Source organism: Ranitomeya variabilis, chromosome 3 (assembly GCF_051348905.1).
Source record: "Ranitomeya variabilis isolate aRanVar5 chromosome 3, aRanVar5.hap1, whole genome shotgun sequence".
NCBI classification, from domain to species: domain Eukaryota; kingdom Metazoa; phylum Chordata; class Amphibia; order Anura; family Dendrobatidae; genus Ranitomeya; species Ranitomeya variabilis.
Genome location: NC_135234.1, coordinates 775,264,015 through 775,289,990, shown reverse-complemented (window position 1 = coordinate 775,289,990; position 25,976 = coordinate 775,264,015). Strand labels below are relative to the sequence as shown.

The window sequence follows — 25,976 nt, the reverse complement described above, 5'->3', positions numbered from 1 at the left end:
TTCGCCGTGACGTGGCAGTGGGCTTCATACTGTCTGATCAGAACGTTAAAATAAGATCATGTTCAGTTATATACAGCTCTGGTAAAAATTAAGAGACCACCACATCAAATCCCTGTCATGGCCGCCCAATCTCCAGACCTGAACCCCAATGAAAACCTCTGGAATGTAATGGAGAGGATGATGGATTGTCACAAGCCATCACACACAGAACTGCTGACATTATTGTACCAGGAGCCGTGTGAGAGACTGGTGGAAAGCTGCCAAGACGCAGGAAAGCTGTGATTAACAATCATGGTTATTCCACAAAATATTGATTTCTGATCTCTTCCTGAGTTACAACATTAGTATTGTTGTTTCTAAATGATTATGAACTTGTTTTTTTGCATTATTTGAGGTCCGAAAGCACTGGGTTTTTGTTATTTTGACCATTTTTCATTTTCAGAAAATAAATACAAAATTTATTGCTCGGAACTTCGGAGACATGTTGTCAGTAGGTTATAGAATAAAAGAACAATTTACATTTCACTCAAAAATATAAATAGAAAAATCAGACAAACTGAACATTTTGCACTGGTCTCTTTTTTGCCAGAGCTGTATATTTTTGCCCAGCGGCTTTAGATTAATGTATGATTTGTGGAGGTGCTGTTTATTCTCTTTTTCAGCAGACAGCCAGAGATTCTGCCAAGACATCCAAACCTCCAAAGGACCCGACAGGACTGCTGCTAATACATCACGAGGGACACGGATCTATCATTCTACAGGAAACAACCTAGGGGACCTCGGCCCCTGCTGGAAGAATACAGACAATCGCTGAACCTTTGGGTAATGTGCTGAGACTGTTCTATGTGTTAACTGCCTGTTTTGTGATTCAATAAAGCATTGCCGCCCTGTGTTCCTCTCACCCTGTGGTGTCTGAGTAGTGCTGTGCCCATGTTAAAGGGAGAGCGGGCGATCTGCGGGACCATCCCTGGTCCATGCGGTTTCGGCTAGCGGACCTGTGCGCCCACCGACCCAACACCCCCCCCCCCCCCGTGTCTCCACAATGATATACCCCTTGGTCTGTATACACCCCTGTATGATGGGATGTCTGCTGGTCCGTATACACCCCGGTATGATGGGATGTCTGCTGGTCTGTATACACCCCGGTATGATGGGATGTCTGCTGGTCTGTATACACCCCGGTATGATGGGATGTCTGCCGGTCTGTATACACCCCTGTATGATGGGATATCTGCTGGTCTGTATACACTCCTGTATGATGGGATGTCTGCTGGTCCGTATACACCCCGGTATGATGGGATGTCTGCCGGTCCGTATACACCCCGATATGATGGGATATCTGCTTGTCTGTATACACCCTGGTATGATGGGATGTCTGCTGGTCCGTATACACCCCGATATGATGGGATGTCTGCTGGTCTGTATACACCCCGGTATGATGGGATGTCTGCCGGTCCGTATACACCCCGATATGATGGGATGTCTGCTGGTCCGTATACACCCCGGTATGATGGGATGTCTGCCGGTCCGTATACACCCCGATATGATGGGATATCTGCTGGTCTGTATACACTCCTGTATGATGGGATGTCTGCCGGTCCGTATACACCCCGGTATGATGGGATGTCTGCCGGTCCGTATACACCCCGGTATGATGGGATGTCTGCCGGTCCGTATACATCCCGGTATGATGGGATGTCTGCCGGTCTGTATACACCCCGATACCTGTTAGGTTCCATGATTCAGATACAGTGATGCCACCTTTATTATCGGTCACAGATCCATACTGAACATTGACTGGACTCAGTGATGGATTTTAGCATTTAGGAGCCATAAATCGGCTCATAACGACTTCCTGTCTGACTCTTTCATCCTCCCCAGGACACACTTTGAAGTTTATTGTGTAGTTTGGGGGAGGAGGATCCTGCAGAGGAGGCCTCAAATGTGAGGAATTCACTATTTCCTTATAGTATTCAATTATAGGTCACAAGTCACCAGAAGAGCGGCCTACTCCACTCACCGCCAGAGCTGCAGTCACTATTCTGCTGTTACATCGTGTCTTATCCTCCAGTCACCTCCAGAGCTGCGGTCACTATTCTGCTGTTACATCGTGTCTTATCCTCCAGTCACCTCCAGAGCTGCAGTCACTATTCTGCTGTTACATCGTGTCTTATCCTCCAGTCACTTCCCGAGCTGCGGTCACTATTCTGCTGTTACATCGTGTCTTATCCTCCAGTCACCTCCAGAGCTGCACTCACTATTCTGCTGTTACATCGTGTCTTATCCTCCAGTCACCTCCAGAGCTGCAGTCCAGAGTATGATTCCACTAACATAGGGGTTCACATACTTCACGTAGCGGCAGATGAATGGTTCCTAGTGCGGTATTTGTGAGGATGTGTTCATCCGCTCTAGGGCGTGCTGAGACTTGTAGTCCCCTCTGCTCGCAGGTAATGGGCTGAGTGCCTGTAGTGTCAGGTGTGGGGGTCACAGATGCTATGTGTCTGCGTCCTGTCTGACCCCAGGCAGTTTCCTGCCTTGTCTGGAGCACAGAGCCCCCTCTGTCCTGTGTGGCCCCCACAGCTGCTGCAATAAAAAGGCGAATATTGTGTCCCTTGCTGTGCGCCAGCCCCCCATAAGCCGCCTGAGCCCCCCTGTCCGAGCTTCAAACTGCAGGAAAATGCTCAATTTCATCTCCTCCGATGTAACTGGAGCCCCAAGTCCGGGGAGACGGGGGTCACTGATTATTGGACCTCACAGCCCGCAGTGGGCTTACAGCATTGTCCCCACTGTATCTTATGTCCGTGGTCTCGTAAATAATGAGGGTCCATCTTGGCATGTAGAGGGCAGCGGTGGTCCCCGGGGGCAGTGTGATCGCTGCAGTGACTGGATCACGGACCTGGCTCATGATCAGATGAAGGGTCCGCCGTCCCCCCAAGATCACAAAACTAATCCCCTACAGCAGAGGTGGGGAACCTCCAGCCCTGGGCCGCGTGGCCCGCGATGACCTTCTCTGCAGATTCCCGGGGGGCCGCAGTGCTCGAGCCCGCAGCTGTGTCTTCCCGGCTGTCGGCCCTTTATACCCACGCGGGCCTGCGAGCGCACAAAGGATTGTGTCCTCACACCGAACGGGGCAGCACGAGGGCGCAGTACGTGGCCGGAGTCAGCGAGCGATGAAGAGAGCAGCCGCCCCGCTGTCCGCAGTGATGTCTGTGCCGCAGCCTCCTCAGTCATCTACAGCCGTGTCATAAAGTATCTGCCCCCTTCCTGGTCTCCCGATTCTTTTCCATGTTTGTCACTTTAATGTTTCCGATCACCAAACAAATGTAAATATTAGACAGATAACAAAAGTAACACAAAGCGCAGTTTATAAATGAAGGTCTTTATTATTAAAAAGAAATCCAAACCTCCAGGGTCCTGTGCGAAAAATTGATTGCCCCTACACCTAATATCCGGTTGGGCCCTTAGCAGCAACAACTGCAATCAAGCGCTTGTGATAACTGGCAATGAGTCTTTACAATGATCTGGAGGAGTTTTGGCCGCTCATCTTTGCAGAATTGTTGTAATTCAGCCGCATTGGAGGTTTCTGAGCATGACCTGCCTTTTTAAGGTCATTACATCATCTCAATGAGATTAAGGTCAGGACTTTGACTAGGCCACTCCAAAGTCTTAATTTTGTTTTCCTTCAGCCATTCACAGGTGGACTTGCTGATGTGTTTTGGATCATTGTCCTGCTGCATAACCCAAGTGAGGTCACGAACAGATGGCCGGACACGTTCCTTCAGAATTTTTCGGTAGACAGCAGAATTCATGGTTCCATTTACCACAGCAAGTCTTCCACATCCTGAAGCAGCAAAACAGCCCCAGACCATCACATTACCACCACCATATTTTACTGTTGGTATGTTGTTCCTTTTCTGAAATGTTGTGTTACTTCTACTGCAGATGTAATGGGACATACACCTTCCAAAAAGTTCAGTTTTTATCTCGTCAGTCCAAAGAGTATTCTCGGGGATCATCATAACGTATTCGAGGAAAACTGAGAAAAGCCTTTATGCTCTTATTGCTCAGCAGTGGTTTCCATCTTGTAACTCTGCCATGCAGGCCATTTTTGCTCAGTCTCTCTTTCTTATGGTGAAGTCATGAACACTGACCTTAACTGAGGCCTACAGTTCTTTGGATGTTGTTGTGGGGTCTTTTGTGACCACTTGGATGAGTTGTCGTGCTCTTGGGGTAATTTTGGTCGGCCGGCCACTCCTGGGTAAGTTCACCATTGCTCCATGTTTTCACCATTTGTGACTAATGGCTCTCCCTGTGGTTCACTGGAGTCCCAAAGCTTTAGAAATGTCTTTATAACCTTTTCCATGCTGATAGATCTCAATTACTTTATTTCTCATTTGTCCCAAAATTTATTTGGATCGCAGCATGATGTCTGGCTTTTGAGGATCTTTTGGTCTACTTCACTTTGTCAGGCAGGCCCTATTTAAGTGATTTCCTGATTGAGAATAGGTGTGGCAGTAATCAGGCCTCTGTGTGGCTGGGGAATGTGAACGCAGCTTCCAAAAGATGTGATAAACCACAGTTAATTTATGTTTTAAGGGGGAGCAGCAATTACTTTTTAAAACAGGGCCCTGTAGGTTTGGATTTCTTTTTCCCTTAATAAGCATCTCCTATGTGATGTATATGGCAGTCTCAGCATCTCCTATGTGATGTATTATACAGCAGTCTCAGCGTCTCCTATATGATGTATTATACAGCAGTCTCAGCGTCTCCTATGTGATGTGTATACAGCAGTCTCAGTGTCTCCTATGTGATGTGTATACAGCAGTCTCAGCGTCTCCTATATGATGTATTATACAGCAGTCTCAGCGTCTCCTATGTGATGTGTATACAGCAGTCTCAGTGTCTCCTATGTGATGTGTATACAGCAGTCTCAGCGTCTCCTATATGATGTATTATACAGCAGTCTCAGCGTCTCCTATGTGATGTGTATACAGCAGTCTCAGTGTCTCCTATGTGATGTGTATACAGCAGTCTCAGCGTCTCTTATGTGATGTGTATACAGCAGTCTCAGCATCTCTTATGTGATGTATATACAGCAGTTTTAGCATCTGACAGAGATCATCATGAATCTAATCTACCAGATGACGTCCCAAGTAACCAACCACACCACAAAATGGTCCTCAATAACCCATCAACCTATATGGAGGAAGCGGTGTTTGATGGATAGCAGGGAGGCAACCAGGGACCTGTCAGACAGTGGAAAGGCAGCAAGGGACCTGTCTGACTGCGATGAGACAGACAGGGACCAATGAAACAGCAGGGAAGGTGGTGAGGTGGCGAAGGACCAACCGGAAAGTGGTGAGGAAGGCAGGGACCTGCCGGACAGCGGTGAGGTGGCGAAGAATCCGCCGGACTGTGGGGATGGTCTTGGAAAAGCAAAAGCCTGAAGGAGAGTGACTGACCCATACAAGGAAGGTCCTATATATACCGGCTGGATGTGCGGACCCCTGACTAACCCACCAGACTGGCCCTCGCTCTGGACAGCAAAGAGGCCCCCAAAAAAGAAAAGGTCCTGGTTAGTAGGGAGACATCGTCTGGTCCCCCTGGCTGCTGCTCCCCCTGGCTGCTGCTCCCCCTGGCTGCTGCTCCAGCTCTTCCTCATGCTTTACACTGCAGCTCTGCTTGTTCAGATTGATGTGTAGCAGCAGCAGGTCCGTACATGGAGCGATGATGGGGGTGATAGTCCTAGAATCCAGGGGACAGGGGTGGGATTACACAGAGTCCTCTCCTCGGTCCGCTGCGGCTTGTTATCACACTGCTGCCATTGTGTGCGCCGCCTGCAGGCAGAACCGAGCGCAGCACAGCTGAGGGGCACAGCTGAGGGGCAGAGCTGAGGGGCAGAGCTGAGGGGCAGAGCTGAGGGGCAGAGCTGAGGGGCAGGAGCCGACACGTCCCACCCGGGGGAGCGGCACAGGGGGGCGGCACAGGGGGGCAGCCAGGGAGGCGCCGGGTCCGGGCAGTGAGCTGTGCCGGCCGTCTCCTCCACATCTGCCCGACACCGGGGGTCGCCTGCAGGTAAGACCCCGGCTCTGAGCGACGCTTTGTAGCTGGGACTTTCAGCCCGGGGCTTTCCTGCTGTTGCAAACTACAACTCCCAGCATGCTGAGGCCCGGGCACGCTGAGGGTTGTAGTTCTGCCGGAGTGTTCCTGGGCTGCAGACCTCGTACAGGCTTCTCCTGGGGGGAGGTTGGGTGAAATCCTGCGTGGATCTGACCCCACAGCCCCGGGTGATCCCGGACTGACACAATGGAGCGAACTCTCCGCACAGCGCAGTGTGACGGACCCGCAGCTGTGGACGGTTCAGCAGCTCCATGCGGAATCCTGGGGGGAAACCATAAGGACTTTTCTTGCTCCGGATTTACTAAAAACCTGTCCTTCTGTCCCATTATCGTCCGTCTGCGGTGTGGGGGCAGCGGGGTCCGACCCCATAGATCTGCAGCACTCTGTACCAGGAGGAAGCCCCCAATTATAGCAGGGCTCTAGTAGTATTGGGGGTCTCCAGGGCTCGGGGTGACCGCAGCCCCTGCGCCTATAGTGTTGTCGCCCCGATCTCCGGTCTGATCCCCTCCTATGTTCCTCTGAGGGTCTGTGCAGATATCGGCAGCGCTCTGGACGCAGCACGTGTCCGCTGCCGCAAAGTGACTGCGGGCGACTGCTCCGTGACCACTGAGCCGCGCGGAATCACCGCGTCCCACACATTGTACAGAGACTCGCTGCAGTCTGGAGAGACGCGCCGCATGTCCGTGTCCGCGGGTGAGCTACAGGCGTCTGGGCACACATGGCGGGCATGGGATTTCTGTATATCCCCTCCACTATACTGTAACGTCTGGACGCAGCACAAGTACAGTGTCCGGCCCGCAGACTGACCGTGGGAATGTATCCTTAGAGGTGTTAGCCGATTATCCGCAGCACAGACACCCGAAGACTGTACTGCAGGGAACAAGGCGGCGTCCTGCTCTGCACTCTCGTCCCTCCCCTCCCTATCACCCCACGCTCTCTTCCCACCCCTGCTGTCTCGTCCCTCTCGGCGCTCTCGTCCCTCCCCTCCCTATTGTCCCTCTCCGCGCTCTCGTCCCTCCCCTCCCTATCACCCCGCGCTCTCTTCCCACCCCTGCTGTCTCGTCCCTCTCCGCGCTCTCGTCCCTCCCAGCGCTCTCGTCCCTCTCCACGCTCTCGTCGCTCCCCTCCCTATAGTCCCTCTCCGCGCTCTCGTCCCTCCCCTCCCTATCACCCCGCGCTCTCTTCCCACCCCTGCTGTCTCGTCCCTCTCCGCGCTCTCGTCCCTCCCCTCCCTATTGTCCCTCTCCGCACTCTCATCCCTCCCCTCCCCTCCCCATCACCCCGCGCTCTCTTCCCACCCCTGCTGTCTTGTCCCTCCCCGCGCTCTCGTCCCTCCCAGCGCTCTCGTCCCTCTCCACGCTCTCGTCGCTCCCCTCCCTATAGTCCCTCTCCGCGCTCTTGTCCCTCCCCTCCCTATCACCCCGCGCTCTCTTCCCACCCCTGCTGTCTCGTCCCTCCCCTCCCTATCGTCCCTCTCCGCATTCTCATCCCTCCCCTCACTATCACCCCGCGCTCTCTTCCCACCCCTGCTGTCTCATCCCTCCCCGCGCTTTTGTCCCTCCCCTCCCTATCACTCCGCGCTCTCTTCCCGCCCCTGTTGTCTCGTCCCGCCCCGCGCTCTCGTCCCGCCCCGCGCTCTCGCCCCGCCCCGCGCTCTCGCCCCGTCCCGCGCTCTCGTCCCGCCCCGCGCTCTCGTCCCGCCCCGCTCTCTCGTCCCGCCCCGCTCTCTCGTCCCGCCCCGCGCTCTCGTCCCGCCCCGCGCTCTCGTCCCGCCCCGCTCTCTCGTCCCGCCCCGCGCTCTCGTCCCGCCCCGCCCCGCGCTCTCGTCCCACCCCGCGCTCTCGTCCCGCCCCGCGCTCTCGTCCCTCCCCTCCCTATCACCCCACGCTCTCTTCCCACCCCTGCTGTCTCGTCCCTCTCGGTGCTCTCGTCCCTCCCCTCCCTATTGTCCCTCTCCGCGCTCTCGTCCCTCCCCTCCCTATCACCCCGCGCTCTCTTCCCACCCCTGCTGTCTCGTCCCTCTCCACGCTCTCGTCCCTCCCCTCCCTATTGTCCCTCTCCGCGCTCTCGTCCCTCCCCTCCCCATCACCCCACGCTCTCTTCCCACCCCTGCTGTCTCGTCCCTCCCCGCGCTCTCATCCCTCCCTATCACCCCGCGCTCTCTTCCCGCCCCTGCTGTCTTGTCCCTCCCCGCGCTCTCGTCCCTCCCAGCGCTCTCGTCCCTCTCCACACTCTCGTCGCTCCCCTCCCTATAGTCCCTCTCCGCGCTCTTGTCCCTCCCCTCCCAATCACCCCGCGCTCTCTTCCCACCCCTGCTGTCTCGTCCCTCCCCTCCCTATCGTCCCTCTCCGCATTCTCATCCCTCCCCTCACTATCACCCCGCGCTCTCTTCCCACCCCTGCTGTCTCATCCCTCCCCGCGCTTTTGTCCCTCCCCTCCCTATCACTCCGCGCTCTCGTCCCGCCCCGCACTGTTGTGAATTAGACTTTTTGGCTCCCTCTTGTGGTCACTAGTGATATGACTCTGGGATTGTCTTTCCTCAGTTTGGCACCCACCTGGGTCGATAGTCCAGGGGTGTTGCTATATAAACTTCCTGGATTTTCAGTCCAGTGCCTGGCATCGTTGTAATCAGTTCCTTTCTGTTTGCTCCTGTCTGCTGGTCCTGGTTCTTGCAAAATTAAGCTAAGTCCTGCTTCCTTGTTTTTTGTTTTTTTGCATTGCTCTTATTTTCTGTCCAGCTTGTACTAAATGTGATTCCTGATTTTGCTGGAAGCTCTAGGGGGCTGGTGTTCTCCCCCCGGCCGTTAGTCGGTTCGGGGGTTCTTGAATATCCAGCGTGGAAATTTTGATAGGGTTTTTGCTGACCGTATAAGTCATCTTACTATATTCTGCTATTAGTCAGTGGGCCTCTCTTTGCTAAATATCTAGTTCATTCTTACGTTTGTCTTTTCTTCTTACCTCACCGTTATTATTTGTTGGGGGCTTCTATCCAACTTTTGGGGTCTTTTCTCTGGAGGCAAGAAAGGTCTATCTTTTCCCTTCTAGGGTTAGTTAGTTCTCCGGCTGGCGCGAGACGTCTAGAACCAACGTAGGCACGTTCCCCGGCTGCTGCTATTTGTGGTGCTAGGATTAGTTATATGGTCAGCTCAGTTACCACTGCCCTATGAGCTGTTTTTTTGTGTTTGCAGACTTGGTATGTACTTTTGAGACCCTCTGCCATTGGGGTCATAACAGTGTGCCAGGCCAAAGTTGAATGTTTAATGCATTGCAGAAGTGGGATAATAAGAAAGGAAAGTCTGAGTTTTTTTTTTTTTCCTTTCCTCTCTTTTTTCCTCCCCTTTACCTCTGAGTGGCTTGTGCTTGCTGCAGACATGAATGTCCAGACCTTGATTACAAGTGTAGATCAGCTTGCTGCTCGTGTGCAGGGCATACAAGATTTTGTTACCAGTAGTCCAATGTCTGAACCTAAAATACCTATTCCTGAACTGTTCTCTGGAGACCGATTTAAGTTTAGGAATTTCAGGAATAATTGTAAATTGTTTCTATCTCTGAGACCCCGTTCATCTGGAGATTCAGCTCAGCAAGTTAAAATTGTTATCTCTTTCTTACGGGGCGACCCTCAGGATTGGGCCTTCTCGCTAGCGCCAGGAGATCCGGCATTGGCGAATATTGATGCGTTTTTTCTGGCACTCGGATTGCTTTACGAGGAACCCAATCTTGAGGTTCAGGCAGAAAAAGCCTTGCTGGCTATTTCTCAGGGCCAGGATGAAGCTGAAGTGTATTGCCAAAAATTTCGGAAATGGTCCGTGCTTACTCAGTGGAATGAGTGTGCTCTGGCCGCAAATTTCAGAAATGGCCTTTCTGAAGCCATTAAGAATGTGATGGTGGGTTTCCCCATTCCTACAAGTCTGAATGATTCCATGGCGCTGGCTATTCAAATTGACCGGCGTTTGCGGGAGCGCAAAGCCGCGAATCCTCTGGTGGTGGTGTCTGAACAATCACCTGATCTAATGCAATGTGGTAGAATTCAGACTAGAAATGAACGGAAAAATCATAGACGTCAGAATGGGTTGTGTTTTTACTGTGGTGATTCTACACATGTTATATCAGCATGCTCTAAACGCCTAACAAAGGTTGTTAGTCCTGTCGCCATTGGTAATTTGCAACCTAAATTTATTTTGTCTGTGACTTTAATTTGCTCATTGTCCTCTTACCCTGTTATGGCGTTTGTGGATTCAGGTGCTGCCCTGAGTGTTATGGATCTGTCATTTGCCAAGCGTTGTGGTTTTGTTCCTGAGCCGTTGGTAAATCCTATTCCTCTTAGAGGTATTGATGCTACACCATTGGCGGAAAATAAACCGCAGTTTTGGACGCAGGTAACCATGTGCATGACTCCTGAACATCGGGAGGTGATTCGTTTTCTTGTTCTGCATAAAATGCATGATTTGGTCGATTTGGGTCTGCCATGGTTACAGACCCATAATCCAGTCTTGGATTGGAAGGCAATGTCTGTGTCAAGTTGGGGCTGCCATGGAATTCATGGTGATTCCCCGCCGGTGTCTATTGCTTCCTCTACTCCTTCGGAAGTTCCTGAGTATTTGTCTGATTATCAGGATGTTTTCAGCAAGTCCAGGTCCAGTGCTCTGCCTCCTCATAGGGACTGTGACTGCGCTATAGATTTGATTCCAGGCAGTAAATTTCCTAAGGGAAGATTATTTAATCTGTCTGTACCTGAGCATACCGCAATGCGTTCGTATATCAAGGAATCTCTGGAGAAGGGGCATATCCGTCCTTCCTCTTCCCCTCTTGGTGCGGGATTCTTTTTTGTGGCCAAGAAGGACGGATCTTTGAGACCTTGTATTGACTATCGGCTTCTGAATAAAATCACTGTTAAATTTCAGTATCCTTTGCCTCTGTTGTCGGACTTGTTTGCCCGGATTAAAGGTGCCAAGTGGTTCACCAAGATAGATCTTCGTGGTGCGTACAACCTTGTGCGCATTAAGCAAGGAGATGAATGGAAAACTGCATTTAATACGCCCGAAGGTCATTTTGAGTACTTGGTGATGCCTTTCGGGCTCTCTAATGCTCCTTCAGTGTTTCAGTCCTTTATGCATGATATTTTCCGGAAGTATCTGGATAAATTTATGATTGTTTATCTGGATGATATTCTGTTTTTTTTCTGATGATTGGGACTCGCATGTAGAGCAGGTCAGGATGGTGTTTCAGGTTTTGCGTGAGCATGCTTTGTTTGTTAAGGGCTCAAAGTGTCTCTTTGGAGTACAGAAGGTTCCCTTTTTGGGTTTTATTTTTTCCCCTTCTGCGGTGGAGATGGACCCAGTCAAGGTCCGAGCTATTCATGATTGGACTCAACCCACGTCAGTTAAGAGTCTTCAGAAGTTCTTGGGTTTTGCTAACTTCTACCGTCGTTTTATCGCTAATTTTTCTAGCGTTGTTAAACCTTTGACGGATATGACCAAGAAAGGTTCTGATGTTGCTAACTGGGCTCCTGCAGCCGTGGAAGCTTTCCAAGAGTTGAAGCGCCGGTTTACTTCGGCGCCTGTTTTGTGCCAGCCTGATATCTCACTTCTCTTTCAGGTTGAAGTGGATGCTTCTGAGATTGGGGCAGAGGCCGTTTTGTCGCAGAGAGGCCCTGGTTGCTCTGTAATGAGACCATGTGCTTTTTTCTCTAGGAAGTTTTCGCCTGCTGAGCGGAACTATGATGTTGGTAATCGGGAGTTGTTGGCCATGAAGTGGGCATTTGAGGAGTGGCGTCATTGGCTCGAGGGTGCTAAGCATCGTGTGGTGGTCTTGACTGATCACAAAAATCTGATGTATCTCGAGTCTGCTAAACGCCTGAATCCTAGACAGGCCCGTTGGTCATTGTGTTGCAGAGATTTCAGGCTGGTAGACCTGACTCTTGTCCACCTGACAGACTGTTTGTTCCTGATAGATGGACCAGCAGAGTCATTTCTGAGGTTCATTCCTCGGTGTTGGCAGGGCATCCGGGAATTTTTGGCACCAGAGATCTGGTGGCCAGATCCTTTTGGTGGCCTTCCTTGTCATGGGATGTGCGGTCATTTGTGCAGTCCTGTGGGACTTGTGCTCGAGCTAAGCCTTGCTGTTCTCGTGCCAGCGGATTGCTCTTGCCCTTGCCTGTCCCGAAGAGGCCTTGGACACACATTTCCATGGATTTCATTTCGGACCTTCCGGTGTCTCAAGGAATGTCTGTCATCTGGGTGGTATGTGATCGCTTTTCCAAGATGGTCCATTTGGTATCTTTGCCTAAGCTGCCTTCCTCTTCCGATCTGGTTTCTTTGTTCTTTCAGAATGTGGTTCGTTTACACGGCATTCCTGAGAATATTGTGTCTGACAGAGGATCCCAGTTTGTTTCCAGGTTCTGGCGATCCTTTTGTGCTAAGATGGGCATTGATTTGTCGTTTTCATCTGCCTTTCATCCTCAGACTAATGGACAAACGGAGCGAACTAATCAGACACTGGAGGCTTATTTGAGGTGTTTTGTTTCTGCAGATCAGGATGATTGGGTGACCTTCTTGCCGTTGGCTGAGTTTGCCCTTAATAATCGGGCTAGTTCCGCTACTTTGGTTTCGCCATTTTTCTGCAACTCTGGTTTCCATCCTCGTTTTTCCTCGGGACATGTGGAGTCTTCTGACTGTCCTGGGGTAGATTCTGTGGTGGATAGGTTGCAGCAGATTTGGAATCATGTGGTGGACAACTTAAAGTTGTCACAGGAGAAGGCTCAGCGTTTTGCCAACCGCCGCCACGGTGTGGGTCCCCGACTTCGTGTTGGGGATTTGGTATGGCTGTCTTCTCGATTTGTTCCTATGAAGGTCTCCTCTCCTAAATTTAAGCCTCGCTTCATCGGTCCTTACAAGATATTGGAAATCCTTAATCCTGTGTCCTTTCGCTTGGACCTTCCGGTGTCGTTTGCCATTCACAGCGTGTTCCATAGGTCTTTGTTGCGGCGGTACGTTGTACCTGTGGTTCCTTCTGTTGAGCCTCCTGCTCCGGTGTTGGTTGAGGGCGAGTTGGAGTACATGGTGGAGAAGATCTTGGATTCTCGTCTCTCCAGGCGGAGGCTTCAGTATCTGGTCAAGTGGAAGGGCTATGGTCAGGAGGATAATTCCTGGGTGGTTGCCTCTGATGTGCATGCGGCCGATTTAGTTCGTGCCTTTCACGCTGCTCATCCTGATCGCCCTGGTGGTCTTGGTGAGGGTTCGGTGACCCCTCCTTAAAGGGGGGGTACTGTTGTGAATTAGACTTTTTTGGCTCCCTCTTGTGGTCACTAGTGATATGACTCTGGGATTGTCTTTCCTCAGTTTGGCACCCACCTGGGTCGTTAGTCCAGGGGTGTTGCTATATAAATTTCCTGGATTTTCAGTCCAGTGCCTGGCATCGTTGTAATAAGTTCCTTTCTGTTTGCTCCTGTCTGCTGGTCCTGGTTCTTGCAAAATTAAGCTAAGTCCTGCTTCCTTGTTTTTTGGTTTTTTGCATTGCTCTTATTTTCTGTCCAGCTTGTACTAAATGTGATTCCTGATTTTGCTGGAAGCTCTAGGGGGCTGGTATTCTCCCCCTGGGCCGTTAGACGGTTCGGGGGTTCTTGAATATCCAGCGTGGAAATTTTGATAGGGTTTTTGCTGACCGTATAAGTCATCTTACTATATTCTGCTATTAGTCAGTGGGCCTCTCTTTGCTAAATATCTAGTTCATTCTTACGTTTGTCTTTTCTTCTTACCTCACCGTTATTATTTGTTGGGGGCTTCTATCCAACTTTTGGGGTCTTTTCTCTGGAGGCAAGAAAGGTCTATCTTTTCCCTTCTAGGGTTAGTTAGTTCTCCGGCTGGCGCGAGACGTCTAGAACCAACGTAGGCACGTTCCCCGGCTGCTGCTATTTGTGGTGCTAGAATTAGATATACGGTCAGCCCAGTTACCACTGCCCTATGAGCTGTTTTTTTGTGTTTGCAGACTTGGTATTTATTTCTGAGACCCTCTGCCATTAGGGTCATAACACCGCACTCTCGTCCCGCCCCGCGCTCTCGTCCCGCCCCGCTCTCTCGTCCCGCCCCGCTCTCTCGTCCCGCCCCGCTCTCTCGTCCCGCCCCGCTCTCTCCGCCCGCCCCGCGCTCTCCGCCCGCTGCGCACTTTCAGCATCAGTGTGGGGGGTGAGCGCTGTAAGATCCTAGGAGTCTCGCTCCCCCGGAGATATAAAACTGAATACACCGTACGGTCCTGACTCCTGCGCTATAATAATGTTTCTGTTGAGAGTGGAGATACGCTGTCATTATAGCACAAACCATAATGTGGATGGGGACAGGCAGAGGGATGGAAGAGGAGGAAAGCGTTATGGACGAGAGAGAACAGAGGGGTCTGGAGGTGGGCAGGAACCTGGAGGGGAGGACATGGGGGGGCTGGAGGAGGATAGAGAAAAACAGAGGAACCTTTATTAAGATGAGGACAGAAAATCCTAGGGTCTGGAGTAGGAGGAGGACCGACGATTCTGGAGGAGGACTGAGGAATACGGAGGAGGACAGAGTTACCTGGAGAAGGAAGAGAATGGAGGAGGACAGAGTGGTCTGGAAGAGGACAGCGGAACAAGGAGGAGGACTGAGTGGTTTGTAGGAGGAAGGAGGGGTCTGGAAGAGGACAGAGTAAGGCTATTTTCACATTTGCGTTGTGCTGCGCAGCATCGGCGACGCAACGCATGCAAAACGCATGCACACAACGCAGCGTTTTGTGACGCATGCGTTCATTTTTTGCATGATTTTTGGCGCAGAAAAAACTGCATCATGCAGCGTCCTCTGCGCCCTGACAGTTGCGCCAAAATGACGCATGCGTCAGAAAACGCAAGACAACGCATGTCCATGCGCCCCCATGTTAAATATAGGGGCGCATGACGCATGCGTCGCCGCAGCTGCGCCCGACGCTGCGCCGCACAACGCTAATGTGAACGTAGCCTAACCTGGAAAAGGAAGAGAATGGAGGAGGACAGAGTGGTCTGGAAGAGGATGGAGGTACCTTCAAGAGAACAGAGAAACAAGGAGGACAGAGGTACCTAGGGTCTGGAGTTGGAAGAGGACTGAGGAATCTGGAGGAAGATTAAAGAACCTAGAGGAGGACAGAGGGGTATGGAGGAGGACATAGAGGTGTGGAAGAGGATGGAGGAGAACAGAGGAGCCTGGACGAGGGTGAGGACAGAGGAACTTAGGGTAGGAATAGGGCAGAGAGGTCTGGAGGAGGGGAATGGAGGTGTTTGGAAGAGGAGGTGGACAGAGAGGTCTGAAGTAAGAGGAAAGGGGAACCTGGGGTCAGGAGAAGGGGTCTAGAGGAGGACAGAGGAACCTTGAGGAGGTGGTGGATAGAGGAACCTGGGGTCTGGAGTAGGAGGAGAGGTCTGAAGGAGGACTGAGGAGTTTGGAAAAGGATGAAGGAACCTGGCGGACGAGGTGGATAGGGGAAACTGAAGTCTAGTAGGAGGAGAGGGACAGGGGTCTGGAGGAGGGTAGAGACACCTGCAGAAAGACAGAGGAGTAGGACAAGGACAGAGGACTCTGGAGGAGGAGGGGGATAAAAGAGACAGTGCGGGATTTTGGTGAGTAAGGAGGTGAGGTCAGGTCCAGGTAAGTAGATCTGCGTGTCATCGGCGTAGAGATGGTACTGCATACCGTGGGATTCTATGAGCGGTCCCAGGCCGAAGGTGTAGATGGAGAAGAGCAGGGGTCCTAGAGCTGAGCCCTGGGAACACCAACAGATAGGGGAGTGAATGGATGTGGAGACCACCCTACGTCAGGGGCCAGGAGTCTGCGTCTGGTGTGTACATCGGTGACATATGTTATGAGTGTTTCCCCATTTTCTGCAATCGTTGAGGAGATAGGTATTTATGCAGAAATATTGGAAACAGTCAGCAATCTGGTGGCCAGAAGTTCCCCTTAGCTGAGCTCCTATAATGCAGGGTGCTGCTGTCAGATCTCAGCTCTGGAGCTGCAGCATTGTGGTCTTCTGTGCTCTCGGGGTCACTCCGGTCTATGCCGCTGCTCAGCTGCGAGATGACTGAGGTCCTTGTACAGTGGTGGGTTAGTGAGGATCTGCCATGGTAGGAGATGAGGGTGTTCTCCAACAAATGGCGGCCATGTTTCCATATACCATTGCTGTGTCAGGGTGCACTGCTGTACTGACCTTCTGCTCATGAATCTGGAAGCTCAGGGTTAACACAGGTGCTCTAATGCTTGTGGGTTTTTATTTGTTGTTTCCTAGGTTTCCCTGTGAACCATAGAATATCATTGCCTAGATGATGAGGGCCCTTTTGTCCGCCGAGCTCCTGATGGGGGTGGTCATCCTCCTGCACCCCGCCTCAGGATTTCCTTTTATTCTCACCCAGTTGAGCACCCGTAAAAGCAGCTGCAAGCCGGTACCAAGCAGTATGACGCTGTGCCATGGGGTGGGCTACAGCGAGATGCGCCTGCCCAACCTGCTAGGACATGACACCATGAAAGAGGTTCTGCAGCAGGCGGGCTCCTGGGTGCCCCTTCTCACCAAGCAGTGCCATTCAGACACCAAGAAGTTCCTGTGCTCCCTGTTTGCCCCGGTGTGCCTCAGTGACCTGGAGGAAGCCATTCATCCCTGCCGATCCCTATGTGAGGAGGTCCGAGACGGCTGCACACCCGTCATGGCTGCTTTTGGGTTTCCTTGGCCGGAGATGTTTAACTGCTCCCAGTTTCCAGAAGGGAACGAGCTGTGTGTGCCCCCTGCTGGCATGGAGGACAAGATGCCAGTGTCAAAGGAAGGTAAGTGGCCGTGGGGATGTGAGGGTGGCACGGCCGGTAGGTGGCTAGGAGGATGTGAGGGTGGCACGGCCGGTAGGTGGCTGGGAGGATGTGAGGGTGGCACGGCCGGTAGGTGGCTGGGAGGATGTGAGGGTGGCACGGCCGGTAGGTGGCTGGGAGGATGTGAGGGTGGCACTGCCGGTAGGTGGCTGGGGGGATGTGAGGGTGACACGGCCGGTAGGTGGCTGGGAGGATGTGAGGGTGGCACGGCCGGTAGGTGGCTGGGAGGATGTGAGGGTGGCACGGCCGGTAGGTGGCTGGGGGGATGTGAGGGTGACACGGCCGGTAGGTGGCTGGGAGGATGTGAGGGTGGCACGGCCGGTAGGTGGCTGGGAGGATGTGAGGGTGGCACTGCCGGTAGATGGCTGGGGGGATGTGAGGGTGACACGGCCGGTAGGTGGCTGGGAGGATGTGAGGGTGGCACAGCCGGTAGGTGGCTGGGAGAATGTGAGGGTGGCACGGCCGGTAGGTGGCTGGGAGGATGTGAGGGTGGCACAGCCGGTAGGTGGCTGAGAGGATGTGAGGGTGGCACGGCCGGTAGGTGGCTGGGAGGATGTGAGGGTGGCACGGCCGGTAGATGGCTGGGAGGATGTGAGGGTGGCACGGCCGGTAGGTGGCTGGGAGGATGTGAGGGTGGCACTGCCGGTAGGTGGCTGGGAGGATGTGAGCGTGGCACGGCCGGTAGGTGGCTGGGAGGATGTGAGGGTGGCACGGCCGGTAGGTGGCTGGGAGGATGTGAGGGTGGCACGGCCGGTAGGTGGCTGGGAGGATGTGAGGGTGGCACGGCTGGGAGGATGTGAGGGTGGCACGGCTGGTAGGTGGCTGGGAGGATGTGAGGGTGGCACGGCTGGGAGGATGTGAGGGTGGCACGGCCGGTAGGTGGCTGGGAGGATGTGAGGGTGGCACGGCTGGGAGGATGTGAGGGTGGCACGGCTGGTAGGTGGCTGGGAGGATGTGAGGGTGGCATGGCTGGGAGGATGTGAGGGTGGCACGGCCGGTAGGTGGCTGGGAGGATGTGAGGGTGGCACGGCCGGTTGGTGGCTGGGAGAATGTGAGGGTGGCACGGCCGGTAGGTGGCTGGGAGGATGTGAGGGTGGCACGGCCGGTAGGTGGCTGGGAGGATGTGAGGGTGGCACGGCCGGTAGGTGGCTGGGAGAATGTGAGGGTGGCACGGCCGGTAGGTGGCTGGGAGGATGTGAGGGTGGCACGGCCGGTAGGTGGCTGGGAGGATGTGAGGGTGGCACTGCCGGTAGGTGGCTGGGAGGATGTGAGGGTGGCACGGCCGGTAGGTGGCTGGGAGAATGTGAGGGTGGCACGGCCGGTAGGTGGCTGGGAGGATGTGAGGGTGGCACGGCCGGTAGGTGGCTGGGAGAATGTGAGGGTGGCACGGCCGGTAGGTGGCTGGGAGGATGTGAGGGTGGCACTGCCGGTAGGTGGCTGGGAGGATGTGAGGGTGACACGGCCGGTAGATGGCTGGGGGGATGTGAGGGTGGCACGGCCGGTAGGTGGCTGGGAGGATGTGAGGGTGGCACGGCCGGTAGGTGGCTGGGAGGATGTGAGGGTGGCACGGCCGGTAGGTGGCTGGGGGGATGTGAGGGTGGCAGGGAGGATGTGAGGGTGGCACGGCCGGTAGGTGGCTGTGGGGATGTGAGCGTGGCACGGCCGGTAGGTGGCTGGAAGGATGTGAGGGTGGCACGGCCGGTAGGTGGCTGGAAGGATGTGAGGGTGGCACGGCCGGTAGGTGGCTGGGAGGATGTGAGGGTGGCACGGACGGTAGGTGGCTGGGAGGATGTGAGGGTGACACGGCCGGTAGATGGCTGGGGGGATGTGAGGGTGGCACGGCCGGTAGGTGGCTGGGGGGATGTGAGGGTGGCAGGGCCGGTAGGTGGCTGTGGGGATGTGAGCGTGGAACGGCCGGTAGGTGGCTGGAAGGATGTGAGGGTGGCACGGCCGGTAGGTGGCTGGGAGGATGTGAGGGTGGCACGGCCGGTAGGTGGCTGGAAGGATGTGAGGGTAGCACGGCCGGTAGATGGCTGGGGGGATGTGAGGGTGGCACGGCCGGTAGGATGTGAGGGTGGCACGGCCGGTAGGTGGCTGGGGGGATGTGAGCGTGGCACGGCCGGTAGGTGGCTGGAAGGATGTGAGGGTGGCACGGCCGGTAGGTGGCTGGAAGGATGTGAGGGTGGCACGGCCGGTAGGTGGCTGGGAGGATGTGAGGGTGGCACGGCCGGTAGGTGGCTGGGAGGATGTGAGGGTGGCACTGCCGGTAGGTGGCTGGGAGGATGTGAGGGTGACACGGCCGGTAGATGGCTGGGGGGATGTGAGGGTGGCACGGCCGGTAGGTGGCTGGGAGGATGTGAGGGTGGCACGGCCGGTAGATGGCTGGGGGGATGTGAGGGTGGCACGGCCGGTAGGTGGCTGGGAGGATGTGAGGGTGGCACGGCCGGTAGATGGCTGGGGGGATGTGAGGGTGGCACGGCCGGTAGGTGGCTGGGGGGATGTGAGGGTGGCAGGGCCGGTAGGTGGCTGTGGGGATGTGAGCGTGGAACGGCCGGTAGGTGGCTGGAAGGATGTGAGGGTGGCACGGCCGGTAGGTGGCTGGGAGGATGTGAGGGTGGCACGGCCGGTAGGTGGCTGGAAGGATGTGAGGGTAGCACGGCCGGTAGATGGCTGGGGGGATGTGAGGGTGGCACGGCCGGTAGGATGTGAGGGTGGCACGGCCGGTAGGTGGCTGGGGGGATGTGAGGGTGGCACGGCCGGTAGGTGGCTGGATGTGAGGGTGGCAAGGCCTGTAGGATGTGAGGGTGGCACGGCCGGCACCTGTCCATCATTTTCATGATCTCCTGTCCACTTTCAGAGCTCCCGTGCTCGGCCTGTCACAGTCCCGCGGACACTGAGAAGGAGTTCCTGCAGGATTTCTGCTCCCGAGACTTTGGTGAGTTGTTACAAATAAAGTTTATTTAACTGCGGATCTGTGAATCCCTACAATAATATTAGAGGGATCCTCTGACCCGGCCGCTCCAGTCTCCTTACAAATCCTGAAAATGTTCTTGTCTATGGAATAAACAGAGAGCGACCCAGAGAGCATCAGACAGGAGCCCAAGAGGAGTGAGACCACCTCCACAGGCTCTGCCTCCCTGCTGTACAGAGCGGAATCATGTGACTTCTGTCCGCTCTGCTGAATGGCTGAGAGGTGGTAGGGAGGAGCGAGAGGGGGCAGCGGCCAATCACCTGACCTGTTTATTGGTGTGATGCATGAACAGTATCTAATCCTATCCTGTGTGATACTGTCTGCTGAGCTGTGTATCTAATCCTATCCTGTGTGATACTGACTGCTGAGCTGTGTATCTAATCCTCTCCTGTGTGATACTGACTGCTGAGCTTTGTATCTAATCCTATCCTGTGTGATACTGACTACTGAGCTGTGTATCTAATCCTCTCCTGTGTTATACTGACTGCTGAGCCGTGTATCTAATCCTATCCTGTGTGATACTGTCTGCTGAGCTGTGTATCTAATCCTATCCTGTGTGATACTGTCTGCTGAGCCGTGTATCTAATCCTCTCCTGTGTGATACTGACTGCTGAGCCGTGTATCTAATCCTCTCCTGTGTGATACTGACTGCTGAGCCGTGTATCTAATCCTCTCCTGTGTGATACTGACTGCTGAGCCGTGTATCTAATCCTATCCTGTGTGATACTGTCTGCTGAGCCGTGAATCTGATCCTATCCTGTGTGATACTGTCTGCTGAGCCATGTATCTAATCCTCTCCTGTGTGATACTGACTGCTGAGCCGTGTATCTAATCCTCTCCTGTGTGTTACTGACTGCTGAGCTGTGTATCTAATCATCTCCTGTGTGATACTGACTGCTGAGCCGTACATCTAATCCTCTCCTGTGTGATACTGTCTGCTGAGCTGTGTATCTAATCCCACCCTGTGTGATACTGCTGAGCTGTGTATCTCATCCTCCTGTGTGATACTGTCTGCTGAGCTGTGTGTTGTGAATTCCGCTCTTGGGCTCCCTCCGGTGGTTGTAAGTAGCACTTTTGTGAATTCTGCTCTTGGGCTCCCTCCTGTGGTTTTGAGTGGTATAGCTGCTTCTTGGATTTAGTATCAGCAGCTGCGTCCATTGATCTTCTTTCTGCTCGGCTATATTAGTCTGGCTTTATCACTCAATCAATGCCAGTTGCCAATTGTTCTTGCCTGGAGGCACGGCTCTTGGATTTCCCTGACACTCTGACTCGTTCAGCAAACATAAGTTCTTGCGTGTCCTTTTGCAGTCCACTTGTTGTGGACTTATTGTTCAGCACATTCTATGTTTTGCTCATTTGTCCAGCTTATCAGTATGTATCTATTTAGCTAAGCTGGAAGCTCTGGGCTGCAGATTTTGCCCTCCACACCTTTAGTCAGGTGTGGAGATTTTTTGCATATCTCTGCGGTGGACTTTTACTAGTTTTTATTACTGACCGTACAGTATTCTTTCCTGTGCTATCTATGTAGCTAGAATTGGCCTCCTTTGCTGAATCTTGTTTCATACTACGTATGTAATTTCCTTCTCCTCTCACAGTCATTATTTGTGGGGGGCTGTCCTATCCTTTGGGGATTTTCTCTGAGGCAAGATAGCTTTCCTGTTTCTACCTTTAGGGGTAGCTAGTTCTCCGGCTGTGGCGAGGTGTCCGGGGAGTGACAGGAACATCCCACGGCTACTTCTAGTGTTGTGTTAAGATCAGGAACTGCGGTCTGCATAGTTACCACCTGCCCAGAGCTAGTCGCATGTCGCTCCTAAATTACCAGACCATAACAGTGCAACTGGCCAAGAATGAGTTTAATGCATCTCAAAAGAAGGAAAAGAAAAAAAGTTCTGAGCCATTTTTTTTTTCTTTAGTCTGTTTTGTCTTTTTCCTTCCTCTTAATCTCTGGGTGATTCAGGATTTTGGCGCCGACATGGATGTTCAGGGTTTGTTTTCTCGTGTGGATCAGCTTGCTGCAAGAGTTCAGAGTATTCAAGATTATGTTGTTCAGACTCCGGCCTTAGAGGCTAGAATTCCTACTCCAGATTTGTTTTACGGGGATAGATCTAAGTTTTTGAACTTTAAAAATAACTGCAAATTGTTTTTTGCTCTGAAACCCCGTTCCTCTGGTGACCCCATTCAGCAAGTAAAAATAGTTATTTCTCTGCTGCGTGGTGACCCTCAGGACTGGGCATTCTCCCTTGAGTCAGGGGATCCGGCATTGCTTAATGTAGATGCATTTTTTCAATCGCTCGGATTATTGTATGACGAACCTAACTCTGTAGAGCATGCTGAGAAAACACTTTTGGCCCTGTGCCAGGGTCAGGAAGTGGCAGAATTGTACTGCCAGAAATTTAGAAAATGGTCTGTGCTCACTAAATGGAATGAGGACGCTCTGGCAGCAATTTTCAGAAAGGGTCTTTCAGAAGCCCTTAAAGATGTTATGGTGGGGTTCCCCACGCCGGTTGGTTTGAGCGAATCTATGTCCCTAGCCATTCAGACTGATCGGCCTGGGGGCTCTGGTGAGGGTTCGGTGACCCCTCCTCAAGGGGGGGTTACTGTTGTGAATTCTGCTCTTGGGCTCCCTCCTGTGGTTTTGAGTGGTATGGCTGCTTCTTGGATTTAGTATCAGCAGCTGCTTCCACTGATCTTCTTTCTGCTTGGCTATTTTAGTCTGGCTTTATCCCTCAATCAATGCCAGTTGTCAATTGTTCTTGCCTGGAGGCACGGCTCTTGGATTTCCCTGACACTCTGACCCGTTCAGCAAAGCTAAGTCCTTGCTTGTCCTTTTGCAGTCCACTTGTTGTGGACTTATTGTTCAGCACATTTATGTTTTGCTCATTTGTCCAGCTTATCTGTTATGATCCCTAGTGGCGGAGGATCACAAATAGATCAGCAAGTGATTAAACTAAGGACGAGCTCTAGGGAGATGGTAACTGGACTGATCGCAAATCTGAACCTATCCAAAATAACTAGAGGTAGCCGGTGAACGTGCCTAAAAAATTCTTAGACGTCTCGAGCCAGCCTGAGGAACTAGCTACCCCTAAAGAGAAAGAAAGACCTCGCTTGCCTCCAGAGAAATAATCCCCAAAGATATAGAAGCCCCCAACAAATATTAACGGTGAAGTAAGAAGAAGGCACATACATAGGGATGAAATCAGATTCAGCAAAAGAGGCCCACTAGTACTAGAAAGCAGAAAATAGAGCAGGGGTCTATGCGATCAATAAAAAACCCTTACAAAATATCCATCCCGAGATTTCAAGAACCCCCACACCAACTAACGGTGTGTGGGGAGAAACTCAGCCCACTAGAGCAACCAGCAAGCGAGGGAATTACATTTTAGCAAGCTGGACAAGAAAACATGATAAACACTGCTGATCAAAAAATGAGCAAACAAAACTTAGCTTATCCTGGATGGACTGGGAGCAAGGTAGTCAGAAGGAATCTGAGTAGCACTGATTACATCGACAGCCGGCAACAAGAGGAAGTAAAACAGAGCTATATAGGAACCTCCCAGAGGATAACGAACCAGCTGATAGCCAGAGACCAGCAGGATAACAAACAAAGCCACCAGGGGGAGCCCAAAGCAAAAGTCACACCATACCACCAGTGACCACAAGAGGGAGCCCGAAAACAGAGTTCACAACACTTATCAGTATGTATCTATTTAGCTAAGCTGGAAGCTCTGGGCTGCAGATTTTGCCCTCCACACCTTTAGTCAGGTGTGGAGATTTTTGCATATCTCTGCGGTGGACTTTTTCTAGTTTTTATTACTGACCGCACAGTGTTTCTTTCCTTACTGTCTATCTAGCTAGAAGTGGCCTCCTTTGCTAAATCTTGTTTCATACTACGTATGTTATTTCCTTCTCCTCTCACAGCCAATATTTGTGGGGGGCTGTCCTATCCTTTGGGGATTTTCTCTGAGGCAAGATAGCTTTCCTGCTTTTACCTTTAGGGGTAGCTAGTTCTCCGGCTGTGACGAGGTGTCCAGGGAGTGACAGGAACATCCCACGGCTACTGCTAGTGTTGTGTTAAGATCAGTGACTGTGGTCTGTATAGTTACCACCTGCTCAGAGCTAGTCGCATGTCGCTCCTAAATTACCAGTCCATAACAGCTGTGTATCTAATCATCTCCTGTGTGATACTGACTGCTGAGCCGTGTATCTAATCCTCTCCTGTGTGATCCTGTCTGCTGAGCCGTGTATCTAATCCTATCCTGTGTGATACTGTCTGCTGAGCTGTGTATCTAATCCTATCCTGTGTGATACTGTCTGCTGAGCTGTGTATCTAATCCTCTCCTGTGTGATACTGTCTGCTGAGCCGTGTATCTAATCCTATCCTGTGTGATACTGACTGCTGAGCCGTGTATCTAATCCTCCTGTGTGATACTGACTGCTGAGCTGTGTATCTAATCCTCTCCTGTGTGATACTGTCTGCTGAGCCGTGTATCTAATCCTATCCTGTGTGATACTGACTGCTGAGCCGTGTATCTAATCCTCCTGTGTGATACTGACTGCTGAGCTGTGTATCTAATCCTCTCCTGTGTGATACTGACTGCTGAGCTGTGTATCTAATCCTATCCTGTGTGATACTGACTGCTGAGCTGTGTATCTAATCCTCTCCTGTGTGATACTGACTGCTGAGCCGTGTATCTAATCCTCCTGTGTCATACTGACTGCTGAGCCGTGTATCTCATCCCACCCTGTGTGATACCTCTGAGCCGTGTATCTCATCCTCAGCACTACCTCCCCATCATTGCTTGTTGCTCTCCTCCTCAGCCATGAAGGTGACGCTGCGCTCGGTGTCGTCCGTGGAGGGGGGCGCTATGGTGGTCCCGGAGGCGAGGAGCCGCACGGTGTATAAAGCCAAGGGCTGGACGGAGGAGGAGCTGAAGAGGACGGTCCTGTGGCTGACGGACGGGGAAAGCTGCGTGTGCCCGGAGCTGCAGGAGTCGGGGGCCACGGTGCTGGTCATGGGGCATCGGGCAGACGAGCGGCTCGTCATCTCCTGGGTCCGGAAATGGCAGAAGAGCGAAAAGGAAATGAAGAAATTCTCCCGGACGGTGCGGAAGCTGCAGTGTTAGACGGAGCGGAGGAGGGGGCACCATCATGTCTGACGTCCACTCATCATCCTCACGAGGGCCCGCAGGGGGTGGACTATGACCCCGGATCATTATAATGTCCCCGCCTACACGTCATCATAGCTCCTCCCTATAGGATGGTGCCGTGGGTGTGGCCATTATGGGAGGAGCCTGTTTATAGTTCTGGAGGCAGAAAAACGGAACAAAAATGATTTTTTTTTCAGTGTCTGAGCGCCGCTGCCTCCGGTGGCCACGATGAGTATTTGCACTCCTTGCCGCCCATGTTTCCTGCACCGATGAGACGATTGCTGCGGGAGGAGTCTGTGCACCACGCGGTCTGCGGAAATGTATCGGTGCAGGGTTTGAATTATTGAGGGGAAAAGTCGCCTATTTAAACGGCTAATTATTTTATATTTTATGTAATAATGGAAATAAGCAGGAGGGGGATATGAAGATTTACAATATTTATGTGTGCCTGTCCCTTTAAGAGACATTTCTCCCTTTATAGGAGGAGCCTCATGACCTGACTCTTTAAGGCTAGAGAACCAATATATAAATACCCAATAAGGGACTGGCACTCGCTGGAGGACTCCGCCCGGTTTGTACATAGACCTCCAGTTGTGTCATACTCCATCTTACCTGCAGGGGCGCTGCAGTGGAACTGAAAACTTCCTGCTGGGTTCTTCCAAAAATTACAGCCGATGACTGGAGTCACGGTACAGAAGGTCCTGTGAGCGGCGCAGTATTGGGGCACTCTGCAAATGAAAAAGGGATTCTGACAAGGGCCATGGAGAGATGCACTTTCATGGTCTTCGGGGACCTTCCTGCATGGGGTCCGTGGTCCCTAGAATAGAACGTCACCAGGTTTACATACGACCTCCCGGTTATACACCTCACCTGCTCCTGCTCACTGTCAGGGAATGGTAA

At 52.7% G+C, this 25,976-nt stretch overlaps 1 protein-coding gene across 2 annotated transcripts; it reads left to right on the top strand.

The window, feature by feature from the left end:
• The first annotated feature begins 679 nt into the window (after positions 1 to 679).
• LOC143817449 (secreted frizzled-related protein 2-like) lies at positions 680 to 25,630 on the top strand. 2 transcript variants are annotated; one of them, XM_077298870.1, is made up of 4 exons: positions 680 to 822; positions 16,390 to 16,919; positions 19,816 to 19,893; positions 24,748 to 25,630. In XM_077298870.1, exons 2-4 carry the CDS (start codon positions 16,424 to 16,426, stop codon positions 25,050 to 25,052), a joined length of 879 nt encoding a protein of 292 aa, XP_077154985.1. In that variant the 5' UTR covers positions 680 to 822; positions 16,390 to 16,423; the 3' UTR covers positions 25,053 to 25,630. The 2 variants fall into 2 exon arrangements, with proteins under 2 accessions (XP_077154985.1, XP_077154984.1); XM_077298869.1 differs by lacking the exon at positions 680 to 822 and adding an exon at positions 5,848 to 6,075.
• Positions 25,631 to 25,976: the final 346 nt, after the last annotated feature.